We start from the raw sequence: 18,535 nt of genomic DNA on the forward strand, positions 1-18,535 counted from the left end.
ATCAACAAACTGTAAGCTATTGTATACCATTTGAGTCCTTAGTTGCTTGAAAATCCATTAAAAATATTTTTTCTAAACTCAATATAAATTTGTTCTTAACAGTGACATAAATCTTTTCTCCTATCCTTTACCCCAATCTCACTCTGATTCTTTCACTCAGCCCATGTTTCTCCTACTTTACCCAAAGCCATTTGACTTGAGTTCTCCTAAATTTGTTTTCATCTCAAAATTACTTTCTTACAAAATCTCACTCCTCTGTGTTTTCTGGATTCCATCCCTCACACTGTTTTTCATCACGTATTTTCCCTTCACACCTGTCCCTTAATCTCCTCCTCACCAAGGCTCCTTCCTTGCTTCCTACAAACACTCTCAGGCTTCCTCTTCCCTTGCTGCTGCTACTGTGTCAAGCTATTGTGCTGTTTCTTTCCTTCTCTTTATCACATACTCTTTTAATGTCTAATGTAAACTAGAGGCCTTAAGTTCCTCACTGTCGACTCACTACTTAAACCTCTGCTTTAGGCGTTCTTTGCCCTTCTTCAAAACTCTATTGAAGCCTTTCTTTCCAGTCTTCTGAGAGGCCTCCTAATTGTTACTCACTGCACTGATTCCTGGCCTGCATCTTCTCTGACTTCCATGGAGCATTTTATTCCTCTCCTTGGAATCCCTGGCCTCCCCTGCTTCTCCTCTTTCCTCTCTTGCCCTTTGCCAGCTGTCTTCCTTCCCATATTCTTTTCCCTCTGCTAACTCTCTTCCTCCTAATACTGCTGCATTACTGCATCCTATCTCAGGCCTCTTCTATTTCTGCCCTCTCCCCTCAATGAATGCATCAACTCTTATTGATGTTACCATCACCATTAACTATGAGAAATATCCTAGATCTACCCAATCTTTATCTTTTGGCATTGTTTTCCTAAATCCTGGTATAGCACTCACAATATTCATCTCCTAATTATCTCTATCAGTATATACTACAGCCAATACAAATGTCATATTTCTAAAATCAAAATAACCAGTGATGGTCTTTCCTTCTCACTACTTGATCTTCCTTCACTCTATTCACTTTCTTAGTTAATGCAACCACTCAGCTGAGCAAGCTGAGACATGTGATGTTATTCACATTTTTCATAGCCTATTTCTTATCCCCTGCACCCAAGTCCTAATGTTCCTAACTCCAAGCATCTCAAATATTTGCTTTACTTTCCTGCCTTGCTGACTCTATCTTAACCATGTCCTACCTAGCTTCTTCCTCGCCTATTGCGGGAACCAGGGTTCTAACTTGTATCCCTTCTGTCAGTTTTGGTTCAGCTGAAAGTCCAACTTGATTTTGCCAGTCCCCTGTTAACAAATTTCTTGTAGGGTCTTCCTATTGTCTAAACGTCTTTACTTGGCATTTAAAACTTTTCATAGTTTTCTCCCACTCAAAATGTCTAACCTCATCTACTGTCACCCTTCCTACAGCAGTTCTGATGGCATTGGTCATGTGGGAGGATTCATGTGAGGACAAATATGTCCCAACCTGTGTAATAAACTAGAACTTCCTAGTACCCATAAGAAGGTTCCTTCTTCTACCTTTGTATTCCCCAGTGACTGTTAATGATGGCAGTGATTATGCTTTTATCTGGACATTAAATTCTTCAAAGGTTAACAGCATTATTAAACTTGCAAAGCTTTTATCTATTGCTGTTGTTGTTTTCTATATCATCTGCTCTCTTTTTAAACACAGTTTATTTATCCCTGAAAGGGTTTATAATATGGTGTTTATTCTATCCTATTCCTAATGGAGTTTAATAAGACCTGAACATTTTCTGTACCAATTCGTACGGGCAACCTCATATTCACAGTGGACCTGAGGCACTAGTAAGAACATCCTCGTTGATGTCTTTTGAAGACCAATAAATTATCACATTAGTAGCCACTGATATCACAAAATAAAATGTTTCAAGAGCTAAAATAGAATAAAAGTTTCCAATTCTACCCTGAAATCTGTAGTATTATTATGTAATTGAATTATGCCTAATGACAACCAAATATTAAATGTTTCTTATGGTTTCATATCAATATATACCTCAATTTCAGATAGATTGACTTCAAATGTTGATTTGAATTGAACGTACTTTAAGATTTACAACTTAAGAGTCAACATTTCAGCTCAAAGTATAGTCATCTGTCAGCAAACTAAGCAATTGCTAGTCATACAAATAAAATAAAACTCAGTAACATTTATATTTCTTGTTGATTTCAACTCAGCTTTAATTACATGCAGATTTAAGAATGCTAGTTTGGTTTATTTGTATATGACTTCCCAGGAAATAAGTATTTATTAGGCCAATAAAGTTAATGATTGTTTAATTGTAAAGTCACTTTCTCCATTCCTTTTTATGAAATGATTCACATATATATAACATGTAAGGGAGTGGGGAAGCACTATAATGATGACAAAGCAAATACTCCTCACCTACAGGATCCTTAGAAATTCTTTTGGTACTCTGTGGACGATTGATTAATTTCTTATGCTACTGGGGGAAAGGAACACAAAATAAACAGAAGAAGTAATTAATTTGTGAATAAGCTACAACAAAAATTCATCTGAACTTCATCTCTATTTGGAAGAAGTACTGAATTGCATACCTTCGCAAAATTAAATACTGTATTTGTGCATGCATGCTCTTTTCCTAAGATAAAGCAAAGTATACTAACCCAAATATTTCAGCACATTTAAATTTAAGAATACACATTTAAATATTATTATACCACTCAGATTAACTCTAAATGAACATTTTTCCAACTAAAATTTAAAACTGTTAAACCAACTAGCATAGAGCAAGCTACCAGCACGCTATAAAGATGGTATTTTGTATTTTGTAAAATCCCTTGTGGGGCAGGCACTTTGCCTCAATACTCAACACAGAACCTGGCACCTAACAGGTTAAAAACAATCAAATCAGTGTGCGTATATTATTCGAAAATCAACATTTTATCAAGGAGTAAATATATTTCACTAGCTTTCTACACAGTCTGCAGAACAGTTTTTTCTCAGGTAATATGAGATAGTGGAGACAGCATATGAGATAAAATAAAATTATCTGGGTTCAGATACTTAGCCAGTGGTTGAGTAGCGTTGCACTTTGGAGAATTTATTTAAATGCTCAGCCTCAGCCCTGAAATGTCTTTATGGATGCCTACATCACAAAGCCTTGCACACAAATGTTCATAGCATCTTTATTTGAATTAGCCAAAAACTGGAAACAATTAAAATGTTCTTTAGTGGAAAAATAGTTGAACAAACTATAGAATATCCACACTGCAGGAACTAAAGTAATAAAACAAAACAAAACATTGATACTTGGGACAATTTGCATGGGCCTCGGGGCATGATGCTAAGAGAAATATTCTAGTCTCAAAAGGTTATGTATTCTGATTATATCACATTCTTGAAATTACAAGATTATAAAGATGTAGAACAGATTAGTGATTGCCAAGGGTTACTGATGAAGGGGGAAGGGGTGAGGGAGCACAAAAGGGATCTTTTTGGTAATAGAATAGTTCTATATCTTGAATGTGGTAGTTGCATAAATCTACACCTGATAAAATGCCAGAGAACTATACATAAATGTTGTATCGATGTCAACTTCCTGGTTTTGATATCTTGCCATAGTTATCTAAAATGCAACCACTAAGGAAATCTGGGTAAAGAATACATTGAACTTCTCTGTACTATATTTTGCAACTTCTTGTGAATCTATAATTACTGTATGTCAAAACGTTTTTTAAAGCTTATTTCACAGCAGTGATACAAGGATGATGTAAGTGTTACATGTTAATGAGTAGCATACCGCTTCCCACTGAGCACTCTAATACAAGTTAGTTGAATCTGAATATCATATTTTATAGGCATTCTTGTCACAAATATTACAGAAACATGGAAGCATATAAAACTTCCATTAAGAAGTTTTAATGGGAAAAAACTAAGAAACATAGCATGAGTTGAAGTATGTTATTATACTGTAGCACTGCCAAATAAATGCATATAATTTTCAAGGCATCAACTATGTGTTTGAACCCCTGAAAATATTGAGAGAGAAATACTAATTTAAATAATGCAGCAGATTGTATCATTCCCATCAAAGGGCCCATGGCCTTGGACAAGAGATACATACTGAGACTTTTCCTTATATCAGTAGATTTCCCCTCCATAACTCTTTGTTCACAGATGTCTCATCGCATTTTGATGCACACAGAATGGTTCCAGTGTTTAAATTTTTTTTCATGTACATGAAATTGCAATTCAAATACTTCACCTGATGCACAACCATAGAAGCAGTGAATTGGGGTAGCTCAGGCTCTTTTTAGACTTCCACGCACTGTGTTGGTCTCCTATGTGGCCCGTTCATAAAGGATTTTCAACGTTGCCTTCTTTTCCCTTCACTTTCATTTTCCTCCTCTCCATGCCCCCAAGCCTTTTTTGCATGATTTTGGTCTGTGCCCTCTTTTTGCTTTGCACACTACCTTTTCAACCTCCCTCGTGCTCAGGGTCAGCTACAAGCCGAACAGTCAGCCAACATTTGGCCTCATGCAGTCTCCCCTCTCACAGGTTCCCAGCATCCCTATGTGGCTCACTGGATGCCTTCCTTAGCAGAAACAGCTCTCATTTCCCCCCACTTTGCTCTCTTGCCTCCTTGCAATCAAAAGATGCTTTTAAAGGCACTTCTCTAGTTATTGTTTAGTTTTTACTTGGAGGTTCTATTCCACAGTTTTCCAAGTCTAACTCTGTAACTGAGTATCCCAACCTCAAAATGCATTTTAAAACTTTTATTTTTCTTTTCTTGCTTTTAGTCTTGAAATATACTTTGAAACTGTTTGTTTCTCCCTTTGCCACCAGGCACTTCTGTGAACCATGCTTGCTTATCTAATTATGTGCTTGCTTAGAAATTCCAGGGGCCAATCTTGAAACAAACCAGGCAGAGAGACCAAGCTGTGGAATCCTCCCTATTAGGGGGAGTTACAAACAGCCCACCACTACCAGGCTGAAGTCAGGATCACACATACTGGACCTCCAGATGGGTCATCACTCCAGATCGCCGTTACAACAAGACACTCAGACCTGCACTCTCCTGCATGACTCCTGCATGCTTTCCACACCTTTTCCTTCTTAAACTCCTTCACTCTGCCCAAAATGTTGAAATGGTCATTTGAAGGCATTAGCTTGGCCATTCCCCCAAGTGCTAGCATTTGGTTAGCAAAACTGCTTTCCCTTCAAAACAACAACAACAAAAGGTGCCATTCGATTACATTTTCTCAGGTTCTTTTTGTGAAAGTAATATTTCTTATTCCTCTCAAGTAATCTGTTTTATGTTAATGTTGCATATTTTAATTTGCCACCTACCATATCTTAAATGCCACTTGCAACATGTCACTGCTCTGGAGAAATGCTGGACAAATTTAAACGTGACTCTCCAGCTCTCTATAAACTGTTTCCTTGCTGCACAATCCACATTTAAATGGGTATAGTGGGGCTTATGTGGCAGATTTACCTGAATTATAAGCCTCTTGAGGGCATCAGTATAAAAATATAAGCAATTCAGATATGTACAGATGTGTCTTATTTATGCTGCTAAGCACAATGCAAGCCTTATCTATTTAGAAGTCATTGAAAAAGTTGAAACAAAAGACAGGCACCTACACCAGAAAGAGGTATGAGTGTCTTGAGTTTTATAGCCACTATCGTTAGGATTCCTTTGATTACGGACTACTCTTTCCATGCTCCCTAATTATAGCCCTGTATTGAATTCTTAAAGCTAAGTAAACCATTGTTTACTTGAACTCATAGGTGAGAAAGTTTGATCTTTTGTGTGCAACTCAACAAACTGGACTTGGTTACATCTACTCTATTACCCAGTGTTATTTCCCAAGGAACCTCCAAAAGTTTTTACCCTCCTTGGGGCTTTTCAGTGCTCCAAGATCCAGCCTTATCAGTTTTCCCTTTACTCGATAGACTTAACGTTTTTGAAGGCCAGGAAAGTATATCTCATTCCTGTATATGTTAGACATCATAGTAGATAAGGTGTTATACACACAAAGTGGTAAAAAATATTTTATTGGCTGGGGGCAGTAGCTCATGCTTCTAATCCCAGCACCTTGGGAGGCTGAGGCAGGAGAATATCTTTAGCTCAGGAGTTTGACACCAGCCTGGACAACACAGCAAGACCTCATCTCTACAAAAAAAATACAAAAAAGTAGCCAGGTGTAGTGGCTCACTCCTGTGGTCTCAGCTACTTGGGAGGCTGAGGTAGGAGGATCACCTGAGCCTGGGAGGCAGAGGTTGCACTTAGCTGAAATCAGGCCATTGCACTCCAGCTTTCATGACAGAGTGACACCCCCACTCTCAAAAAACTTAAAAAAAAGTTTGTATTCACATGATGATATCGTCTCTCAATTTAAATGATATGCCCCTTCAAATCCTGCCATATTTTCAAGGAACTGGTCAAATTCTACCTCTTTTATAAATTATTTCTTATTTGGGAATTTATGCACTATACTATCACACAATTTATCTAACAGCTTAATATTTTATTGTTGTTAATGCCATTCATATGTGTTGTTTTCTCTCCCCAATTAGACACTCAGTGATTTATTGTGTCCTCTTCTGCATCTTCTTTTATATCAGTACTTACATTTGCCACATGTTCAGCACATCATACCTTTAATAAATACTTCATAGCCAGAATGGCCCTCCATGGACAGTCACAAGGATTGTTATCATCATACATTTAAGGTCAGCAGTTTTAGCTGTTCACACAATCTGCACAGCAAGGTTTTTATGTATCCATGAAGATTTCTTCCACCATTTCCTACAGAACACATTTCAGATCTCTGCTGCTTTTTGAGAAACACATGCCTTACACCCTGTCTACCACTCTTTCACGAGGCGTTTAGTTTTCTGTTCGCTAAGAAAATTAAGCAGTGGGCTGAGCATGGTGGCTCACGCCTGTAATCCCAGCACTTTGGGAAGCCGAGGCGGGTGGATCACCTGAGGTCAGGAGTTCAAGATCAGCCTGGCCAACATGGTGAAACCCTGTCTCTACTAAAAATGCAAAAATTAGCCAGGTGTGGTGGTGCACACCTGTAGTCCCAGCTACTCAGGAGTCTGAGGCAAGAGAATTGCTTGATCCCGGGAGGCCAAGGTTGCAGTGAGCCGAGATCGTGCCACTGCACTCCAGCCTGGGTGACAGAGTGAGACACTGTCTGAAAGAAAAAAAAAGAAAAACCCGAAAAAAAGAAAAGTAGGCAGTCGTTCTCAAACCTGAGTGTTCCTGACAATGAACCTTGAGAAAAGGGCAAAAAAGGGAAGCTCACACTTGGATTCAACTGGTCTCAGATAAGGCCACATTTGGAATAAGCAACTGGGTGATTCTGATGCTGAGGCTGAGGGCACATAGAAAAAGCTAATCAAGTATCAAACTCTACATGAATTCTCAACTAGCACCCCTATCTATAAATGTATCCCAATGAATGCATGGAAGAATGAAAGAAATATCTTTATCCAAAAAGTGATGAAGATTTCTAATGTGAAGATTTCTAATGTCACATCAGGACAAAAGTAAACTTCAGATTGCTTCACCTTACCTAAATCTATAGGGATGTAGTAATAAAAATATTAATTTATATTAAATAATTTCATAAATTACCTCACAGGAGTCATGCAGATGACCTAGCTCTGGGGCCCATCTTCTCATGCAGAAATTTCAGCTTCTGGCAAAGTTTTCTCAAGTATTTCTGGCAGTTCCATGGGCTTTACTCTCTTGGTATCCACACTGTTCCACTAGGTGCCCTCCAGTGCTCAGCTGGACCATGCAGCCCTCCACACTCCTTCTGTGGGCACAGCAGCTTCTCCCCATGCATCTGTCCACATAGCATGCCATGATGGTTTCTACCTGTCTTTCAGTTTTGCTCTCATGGTACCGCGTAGGTCCAGCTGACATCTGTGGTTTCCGCAGGTTCGCACAGCTGCTGCACTACTGCTGCTCTCCTGGGTCCCACCAGCAGTGATCCCACTGCACCTGCTTTATATGGAGCTCTTGATCTCTCCTGCTTCTCTCCCAAGGGAAGCAGTTCTCTGTTAGTGGCCACCCTAAGCTCTCCTGGTATGTGAGCTGTGTGGTAAAACATGATAGGATAAAGGAAGTGGCTTCCTACCCCTCATGTCACATGACATTAAAGTAATATTGACTGTGCCTTGGTATGCCACAGAACTAAATAAAATAGGCCTTCTGTTTTTCAATTAAAACTTTTTCCTTCAGACATAACCATGCATCTAAGGAGTGGAACTGGAAGATAGATTTTACCAATAGCTGCAGTGTTCGCCTCTAAACACTTGCTGGCCCCCGATGACTAGAGCTTTCAGTGTATGATATAATATATATTTGTGTATTTCACATATATGTAACATATACTATATATAATTATGGTATATAATAATGTATATTTATATTACATATTATATACTTAACATGCAATATTTAATACATTCATATGTATTTAATGAATTTATATGCTAAATTTTTAACATATGCGCATGCATTTTTAGGTAAAACCATCCTAACTCCCCTGCATACAGAATTCTGTCAAGTTATATCTCATATACGCAGTTATTTCTGAAACTCAGGTCCATTTCTTACCCCAGGAACACCTCGGCTTTTACACAAATAACTTTCTAGGCTGCTTCCTTCTCTGCACACTTATGGGGCATGTCTGGAACTCTCAGCATTGACCCTGAGCTCAAATCTGAGTTATATAAAAATTGCTTTCTCCTTGGTTACCTCATCTGCCTTTCATTAAAAAAAATGAAAATTAAAAAACATTGTGTGGAAGATGGGGAGCTCTTACTGTTTTCCTCTGTGATAGATGCAATGTCAAGAATCAAGTGTGATCGGTCTCCTGGTCGAGGGCTAACCACACTAGTCTCTGACAGTGCTTGGGACTGGAAAGAAGCTCAATACTTCAGCCTGGCCGGGACTCACCCTCATTGTAATGTGCTTTCAGGGAGCTTTGGGGTGGTACTGGCACTGACTAAGCTGATGTCACTGTAGAAACATGTGCATGAAAACAAGAGTGAAAGACAATGCAGCAGAAAGACAATTGCCATTGTGGACCAGCTTTAGGGCTGATTTGTTTGGTGATATCTCGTCATCATTGTGCCTTCCCAGCCGCAAAGAATGAACACAGGTCATCATAGGGAGCACAGCAAACATAATAGGGCTCCGCACGATACCCACCCAGTAAAACCTAAGGTGAAAGTTAGAAAGGGGACAGTCGGGAAAATGGTAAATCCTTCCCACCATTTTACTCATATTTTGAAGGGCTAAGCAGAAAAAATAAAATGCTACCTTTGAATACTAGAGCAATATTATTATTTATTTTTATTTTATTTTATTTTATTTTATTTTATTTTTTGAGACAGAGTCTTACTCTTGTAGCCAAGGCTGGAGTGCAATGACATGATCTCGGTTCACTGCGACCTCTGCCTCCCGGGTTCAAGTGTTTCTCCTGCCTCAGCCTTGAACTCCTGACCTCAGGTGAGCAGCCCACCTTGGCCTCCCAAAGTGCTTAGGTTACAGGCGTGAGCCACTGCGCCCGGCCAGAATGCCCTATTTTTAATTGTTCCTTGTGTGGTCACTGATTTCAAGGGCAACTGAAACAATACTATTGCCATTTGGCATAAGAAGTTGTAGAGTTTGTCCTCTGCAATTTCTACTGCTTCCCAGTTCTTGGGAACTCTAGCACAGAGCAAATTTTTCTGTAAAGGAACACGGTAAGAATTTTCTGATACTTTTAGCAACATTTGGCATGGATGCCACATAGCCTTGTAGCTAAGCATCAATTTTATACAATCAATGAAAGAAAATGACACGCTGTTTTTATTAATTTTATTATTTACCCTAGAGCACTTATGCATGAAGACATTCTAATAGGTTATTATTGTGATATCTGTGGCAATAGCTCTTTCATCCAGCTGCCCTAACCTCACACTCTTCTCATTCCCACGTACATACTGGAGGATTTTCTGGAAATAAGTCTTTTCTTACTAAAAGACTACAGGTAAAAGTGATAGGATTAACAATAGACTAAGAAAGTATATATAATTAGTACTTTTCTGTGTACCTTGAGCATGGATTTTTACCAGAATCATTTAGGATATTGTAAGTCCTGACTTTTCCTGCTTACTGTACTTTGTATTTATTTTGCATATAGACCTCTTCAACTAAGTAAGCGTCGCCATAAGCAAATGGCAATGCTTACTTAGTTTATAATGTAAAATCATAACTTGTTTATCATGTAAAATCATTAAGAATTGTATGAGTCATACATTATAAAATTCAGCATACCCTTTACTATTATGCAATAAATGAGCTCAAGTTTTGCTTAATTTGAGCTCATTTATTGCATAATAGTAAAGGTTTATTTACTTTATTATAATCTTATCACTTTTACCTGTATGTATTTTAGTAACAAAATAAAAGATTTATTTATCAGAAAAATCCTACACAGACATCACAATAATCACCTATTAGAATGTCTTCATGTATAAGTGCTCTAGGGTAAACAATAATAACAGTAAAGGGTATGCCAAATTTTATGATGCATGACCTCAAGTTTTGCTTAACTTGAGCTGATTTGTTGCATAACAGTAAAGGGTATGCTGAATTTTATAATGTATGACTCATACAATTCTTAATGATTTTACATTATAAACAAGCTAGACATTATATTGATCAAGAAAGTAATCTGGTACAAAAATTAATGCTACCATAAAAGCTTTGCGCTGTAGTTATGTGTTCAACATAATCACAAATCAAATAAAAGCTTATGTAAGTATTAAGTGAGGATGAACTTGTTACTATATCATTGCAAACCCATAACAATGGTTTGTGGTGTTATTATCCCCATTTCACAGATGTAACTTCTCCAAGGTAATATGGCTAGGATATGGCAAAACTAATCATGAAACTGAGGTCTATCTGAAGCTCTAACAATAAATAATACTTCCTCCAGATAATAATACCAGCTACTATAATTGCCATGTACCAGGGATTACTCTAAAAACTTAAAGTATGTTATAGAACCTTGACAGTATAATATGGTATATAGTCCAGCATAAACATACACACCCATCCTTGTGAGGTTATTATGCTTATTGTACAAAGGAGGAAACAAGTTTAGAAAGATAAAATTATTTGACTAAAACATATATGCTAAATGACAAATACAACATTTAAACTGACATCAGTAAGAATCCAGATCCTGTATTTGTAACTTTAACATTTGTATGTAACATGAAGGTTGTAATGTGGAAATTTCTACTCAGTCACTTCAGTACCTCTGGCACTATGCTTACTATTTACATATATCAATTTTACTGACTTGGTAGTAGTATTAGATGGAGGTAAAGAGCTCAACTGCTAACATATTATTCATTAAACTTTAAACCTTAAGCAAAGTAATCCCTTGTGCCTCAGTCTCCTCCTTTTAAAAGTAAGGATATACAATGCCATTAGAAAGAGGCATTGAGTTATATCATGTATCTGAAATTAGGGTATCATATGTAATAAGTGCTCAAAATAGTACTGGTTATTAATATATTTTTAAAACATATTTGTTGCCTACATAAATACATTTTAAAAGAAACGCTTCTATTTAAATGGTAAGTGGGAAAACAATTTCATCTATATAAACACAAGAAAACCTTAAAAATACAATTAAAACATAACAATATTATTAAATTCGGTTGCCAGCAAAGATCTCTGAACCCAAGAGCTATTCTCTGTCAGAAAGAAAGCTTTGCAATTGTTAAGGAGATGTGAAAACATGTTAACAACAACCTGAGTTCTACTCAGATTAGAGAAAAGTTTAAAAAGAGAACATTGTTTCACTGTTTCGATTCCTTTTTATTTAAAACTGGTGTGTATATGGTACTAAAACAGCACCTGCAATTCCAAAATTTGGGAAACAGCAGTATAACCAAGCAACCCTTTTATTTGCTGTGAGTCATATCATTCAGTGTAAACTTCTATGAGAAGTATTTTTGTCTTTCAAAACTGTACAGATAACATTTTAGGGGGTATGGATGATAAGTCATAAACAAAATGCAAGGAGCATGAACTCATAACTTAAGCCGGAAAAAACTGGAGCTCTCCTGCTCGAGGAACGGCTGTCATCTCTGCTCTGACAATGAACTAAGAGCTGATGTCACCATATGGATAGAACAGAAAAACACTAAACTGTTCAGAAGTGGCAAAGCATTCAAAATCAAGATGGCTGAGGAAGCCAGCTTCTGACTCAGGAGCTGAAAATTTTAGGTAAAGAGAAAAACCACTATCCAGAAGTTCTATTCCAAAGCTTAGTTTCGGCAAAAGGTATGACCCTCCCTCCTAACTGGCTCTTCGAAAGATCTAGATTTGCCAAACACTCTAAAGGTACAAAGGAAATGACAGGCAGGATGACATAGTGGTAAAAGTGGTGGACATAAGGAAAACAAGGATCTGGCTTGCCCAAGGAATAGAAGGAAGCTGGTAAAGCATAAAAGAAAAACGACCTTGTAGTCTGGGTCCTCATGCAGGCTCTGCTCCTGTGAGGTCCTGCAAGCTGAGCCAATAAACTAAACTCTCTTACTGAAGTCTCTAACTGATTGAGATAATGTCTACAAATGACAGGGCCTACATCAGTAATTCAACAAATGAACCCACATGCAATGTGTAGGCCCTGATTGGACATTGTTTTTGAACAAATCAACTGCAAAAGGAAAAAAAATATTGAGTCAGTAGGAAAATAGGGAATAGGGGCTGGGCAGTAGCTGATATAGTGTAGTAATTACTAATTTTATTAGGTGTAGCAATAGTAATGTGGTCATATGTCTTTTTTTAAAGTTTTTACCTCTTAGAGAAGCATTGTGAAGTATTTACACATAAAATGATATTGTACCTGTGATTTGCTTTAAAATACTCCAGCAAAACAAACCCACAAACCAGGGTACTAGACAAAATAAGTATGGCAGAAAGTGATGGGAGGTGGGTCCATGTAGGTTCATTGTATATTTTCTCTGTTTCTGTGTGTATTTAAGTATTTGCACGTGCTTACGTGCATGCCCACAGGCGCGCACACGTGGACACACACACACACACGGTTTTTTTCTAAATAAATCCATTAAAAGATCCCAGTACCAGCATCCACCAATAATCTGTTGTTGTCTTTGTGAACTTTCTTATAATTGCACAGTGTAGAACTTCCTGAAAACCTAGGCAGAAATGTTTGGCCCTCAAAATGAAAGGAAGTACCTCCACATAGAGAGGTCTGGAAATCAGCACAAATCCACAGAGAAGTAAGATTGCTGTGGAACAAAATAAGAACAGAGTTAAGAGCAAGAAGTGCTGACCAATAGTGGTCTTACTTGGAGGTAAATACAGAAATTAGATTTGGAAACAAAATCGGGCCACTACCAATCACGGAAGCAGTGTAGATCTGTAGCTTTGTTTAGCTCAGATCTTTGCTTCAAACCCATGCACATTTTTTTATGCAGCCAGCTTTATATTTTGCTTCTTCATTATTTTTTCAGTTGCTTGCTTCTTAGAAAATCACTCTTTTATAACATCAATCTCTTTATGGTTTTTTCAAGGGGAGGGGGGATTGATAAATTTCTCAGTCCTTGATTGGACAAAAGAAGACAGCTTTAGGCCCCTGGTAACCAGATGGATGAATTCAAATAACTCCAAAGAATCTAAGGAGTGGAGACAGATAGAAGGAAGGGGCTTCCAGGAATGTGTACAGATATAAAGTGGGCAAAGATCTAGATATTTCAGAAAATATAAATGGAATATATATGGAGGCAGTGAAGAAAAATTATCAAAAGCAGTCTGGAATAGATAAATCTGATTTCTAAATGCATGTCTCTATTTTCATTTTTTACCTACTAAATGGGCAAAGTAGGTGCACCACATGAGGTTGCCATGAGGATTAAATGTTGTAATGCACATAAAGCACTTCAAATGTGCAAGCGCTCCATAAATCTAAATAATTGTTAAAATGCATAAGATTTTGCTCAGTATTCCAAGTAATTTTGTCAAGAGCAGATGTCCTTGACCCATAAATGCAGCTACGTGGAAGACGCTATTACTTCTTAAAGCAGCTCAACAAATCAAAGAAAGATATACAGCATTGCCAGAACTTGCATTAATATTAACCTCCTCTCTTTATTGTTCCACTTTTAGATTATAATACCCATAGGTTTTGTCACTCCACTTTAATCCTGTCCCTATTTATTCCTGTGCCTATTTAACTCTTAGCATAATTCTTTCTAGGTTATTATAGCAGATTTAAAAAAAATCCTGGGCCAGGTGCGGTGGCTCACACCTGTAATCCCCGCACTTTGGGAGGCCAAGGCAGGTGGATCACCTGAGGTCAGGAGTTCGAGACCAGTCTGACCAATATGGTGAAATCCTGTCTCTACTAAAAATACAAAAATTAGCCAGGTGACGTGGCAGGCACCTGTAATCCCAGCTACTCGGGAGGCTCAGACAGGAGAATTGCTTAAACCCAGTAGGCAGAGATTGCAGTGAGATGAGATCATGTCACTGCACTCCAGTCTGGGTGACAGAGCGAGACTCTGTCTGAAGAATGAAAAGAAAAAAAATCCTGATATTTTGTTTTGGTTTGGCTTTTCGGATCATAGCTAGAAATACTTTTATAGAAAGAGTAATCTGAATGTTTCTGGGAAAGGCCTGCACAGCCGCACACCAAATGTCTCCCTCCCAGGTCTTGCCACAGTGTGTGAAATCCTATTAGTCATTCCTTTAAAGTCAAGAAAGGCTTCTGCTAAATGGAACTGCTAGCTGGGAAGAAAACAGGTAAGGCTTCTGTCAGCTATTAAAACTCCACCTTCAATTGCTTTTTCAGTTTCCCCAGCATGCTTTCATTTATTCATTAAAGAGTTCAGCAAAACATTATTGAATGCATCCTCGGGGAAGGGATTACAAAATTGAATGAGCAGTGCTCTCAGCCCTGAGGAACTCAGTCTCAAAAGCAGACAGTAGAGTATAATGTTAGGAGTGTCGCCACTGAAATCAGACAAACTTGGTTTCAAACAGTAGCTTTGCCATTTCCCCTTGGGGAAAACTTCTCTATGCTTCAGTTTCTTAAATGAAGAAACCTTTATTTAAGGTTTTTTTTTTCAATAAATAAGTTAATGTGTAAATGCTTTGTCAAGTTACTAGCAGGGAATAATTTAGTAGGTATTCGTCATTGTTACCATTACCATGATTTTTATATAAATAAAAATTATAATGGACCATATGTTTATATTTATAATATATATATGTTATATATATATATTCAAAATGCTTTAGTTACAGATACAGTGCAGTGTCTAATACTGCCTGGAAAATTTAAAGACTTCTCCTAAAGAGGGGATAATAGGGTTAAGTGTGGAGTCATTTCTGTCACAATGGCAGCCCGTGGGAAGAGTCTTGAAGAGAAGTGAGGCTTTAAGTAGAACTGGAGCAAAATTTGTTAGTTGGGGAAATGTAATATTAAAAGGTTATGACGATGAGCTGTGGGAGTTTGTAATGGGCCCTATATGCCATGGTAACTGGCTTGGACTTTTAATCAATAGACATCCAATGAGAAGTTTTGGAAGAGTGATAAAATCCTATTTGTTTTTGAGAAAAATCAAGCTGTCAATTGTGAGGAAGGCAGCCTAAGGCAGATAAGGGAACTAGTGATAGGCCTCCAAGGAAAATGTTGGTATTGTCTGTGTGTTAGGGCAATATTAGAGGGACTGAACATGAAATGCAAGTTTAAACAACACTTCCAAAGTAAAATCAACAAACTCTGTATTACATCACAGGACAGTAGCTCAAACCAGTGTACTGAGAGCAACCTTGGAAATCCCCTTCACAACTTCCTCTATCTGCCAATATTCTCCTGCCACCCAGTCCCACACGCGTTCACTCTATCACCAAGACCTGTTGATCTCAAATCCTGAGTCTCTCTCTAACTCTGTTCTTTTCTTGCTGTCTTTACTGTCATGATCTTACATAGGCTATCACACTCTCTTCTGTGGACTATTTCATTAGCTCTTTATTTTACTATTGCTAAGCTCATCCATTTCTAGTTTATCCTTATAGGCTGTCGTAGTAATGTTGCTAACAAAACTTGATCATATCACTCTCCTAGTTAGAATTTTCCAATGGCTTTCCAATGGCTTGAGCCGTTACTCAAAAGATAAAAGATCAACTTAATTATAAACAAACCAGATACCTATTTCTCCATCCTCAATTATGGCCATACCAGTTTCAAGAGTACCAGTAGATGAGAGATTTTGTTGTTTACTCAAAAACTAAGGGTCTCTGGTTTGCATGTGTTCTCTATGTCATGAAATCAATCAGTTTTTTGGTGAATTTTGACAGAAAGCTTGCTTACCACAACTACAGAGTCATTTAGTTAAACTAAGTAAGGAATTAAAGGCCCTCCATAATCTTTCCCCAACTTATTTCCAACACAACGTTTCCAAATCTTCCCCTGAAGAAACACAGGTGCATTCATCATCCTTTCTTGGAACACATCTTGTGCTTGACCACTTCAAAGTTTCTACTCATGCCATCTCTCTTGTGTGAAACTCATTGCCCCTTTCTCTCTTCCTCTCCAGACCATAAATATTCTCTGCAATCATTTTGCTCCCTGAAGCACCGGCAAGTCACCTCAGTCCACAGGGATCACCTCCTTCTCTGAAATGCCCTAGCATTTAACATCTTACTATTCATTTGCAATTAACAATCAGTTGCTGTCTTTTGCTACTGCTGTATTGTTGTATTCAATTATTATTTATCTCTTGCTTTGTTTTATAACTTTTAAAGTATTTATACTTTATTTCCTAAACTGGATTGTAATCTCCTTGAAAGCTAGAATTTTGGCTTCTATTATTATTATTATTATTATTATTATTATTATTTTTAGGCCTTACAGAATATCTTGTATATATTAGCCATTTTGTTGTTGCTAATTAACATGTTGACTGATATAATACATCTACAGAAGAAAAAATAAAAACAAAAACAGTTGAAGTTCATAAACTAAAATCTGTTTGACATAATGAGCATAACTTTTTACTTATTAAATGTTATAATTTTGAGAATAAATGCAAACACATCAATGACTTTTTAATTATCAAATTTATTTAGATAGGCAGGAATATCTGTGCTTTCTTTGTAAAGGAAATATCAAAAGCCCTATGACAATATAGTGCCCAATTCCTGTTTAGTTATACTGCCCTCTAAGCAGAGAAAACCTTATCTTTTAAAGCCAAGGGTTGAAGGAGGAAGAAGGAGGGAGGGGTTGAGAGGGGCCAGAGAAGGAGAAAGGGGAGAAGGGAGGGAAAAAAGAAGGTGCAGAGGAAGAGATAAAGGGAGGGGACTGGAGGGGAAAGGAAAAAGAAAAGGGAAAGGGAACAAGAGAAAGGAATGGGGGGAGGAGAAGGGAAATAATCTCATTAAACTGGTGGTCAAAGTACTTTCCAAAAAAGAACACAGGATCCTGTTTCTGACTAAACCAGCTTTGTTCATTTTCCCCTCATGTTCCTCTTAGTGACATGGTCAAAATTGTGGCTTTGAAGGTCATTCTGGTTGCCTTTGGGAAAGTGGAACTGCAGACATGAGGAGAACATGTAAGGGAGACACATGGAGTGCCAGAGTTCTCCCTTCTCCATCCATCCTTCTCACTGGAAAGAGTGAGAAGATTTTGGAAACATTTAGAGGTTAAAAATTAACATAATATTTCTACTTACCAAGAGCCTAGTGGCTTTCTTCTATAATTGATAGGGGAAGAGACATGATGCACCAAACATGTTACTGGAATTAACTCTAGTATAGAAAGCGTGACACTAAGTTATGGAAAACTTAACAATCAGAATATAGCCACTATTCCCTCAAAAACCACAGCAAGAACAAAACAAAACAAAACAAAATCCTGATGTTTCTTATAGGACTTTCTTCTAATGTGCTTTTTCAATCTGCTTTTTAAAATATCTAGCAATAACATAGTAAGTTCCATTTTATCCTTGAACCCTAATATAATTTTGTAAAATTGCTGCAACTGAGAAGTCTGAGTAGAATGAAAATGCTTGTGTATGTAAATATTTTTAATGGTTCAGAATCATCTCATTTATCTAGTCAAAATTGCTTTGGTATTTCATATTGTTGGAAAAAATAATATAGGAACAACATTATCCCTAGCAGAGCAGTGAGATGGTAATGAAATCCAAAGTGGTGAAAGTGGCGATTCTGACGAACTGATTCCTGCACTGCCATCTGCCTGCTTCTTCCCTTTGACACAGCAAGTTATTTAATGTGGTGAGAAAGAAAGTGTTGAAGAAGTATCATTATTTACTAGAAATCACATGTCACGAGTTCAGTTTAAAAAAATAATAATCCAGGAAGTTCAGGCTAAGCAAAACTCGGGTCAACAGATGGCTTACGTAAATGTGTGGGTTAGG

The 18,535-nt window shown here is 37.5% G+C and overlaps 1 protein-coding gene across 2 annotated transcripts in view; it reads right to left on the bottom strand.

Moving 5' to 3' along the window:
• The window catches only part of DTHD1 (death domain containing 1), a 67,509-nt gene that overhangs the window by 5,957 nt on the left and 43,017 nt on the right, over nt 1-18,535 (bottom strand). For both annotated transcript variants that reach the window (XM_030800993.1, XM_012499657.2), the window contains one exon: nt 2,456-2,513. In XM_030800993.1, the coding sequence (XP_030656853.1) occupies nt 2,456-2,513 (58 nt within the window). The remainder of the gene's footprint in view (nt 1-2,455; nt 2,514-18,535) is intronic.

This window comes from Nomascus leucogenys, chromosome 20 (genome assembly GCF_006542625.1).
Source record: "Nomascus leucogenys isolate Asia chromosome 20, Asia_NLE_v1, whole genome shotgun sequence".
NCBI lineage: Eukaryota > Metazoa > Chordata > Mammalia > Primates > Hylobatidae > Nomascus > Nomascus leucogenys.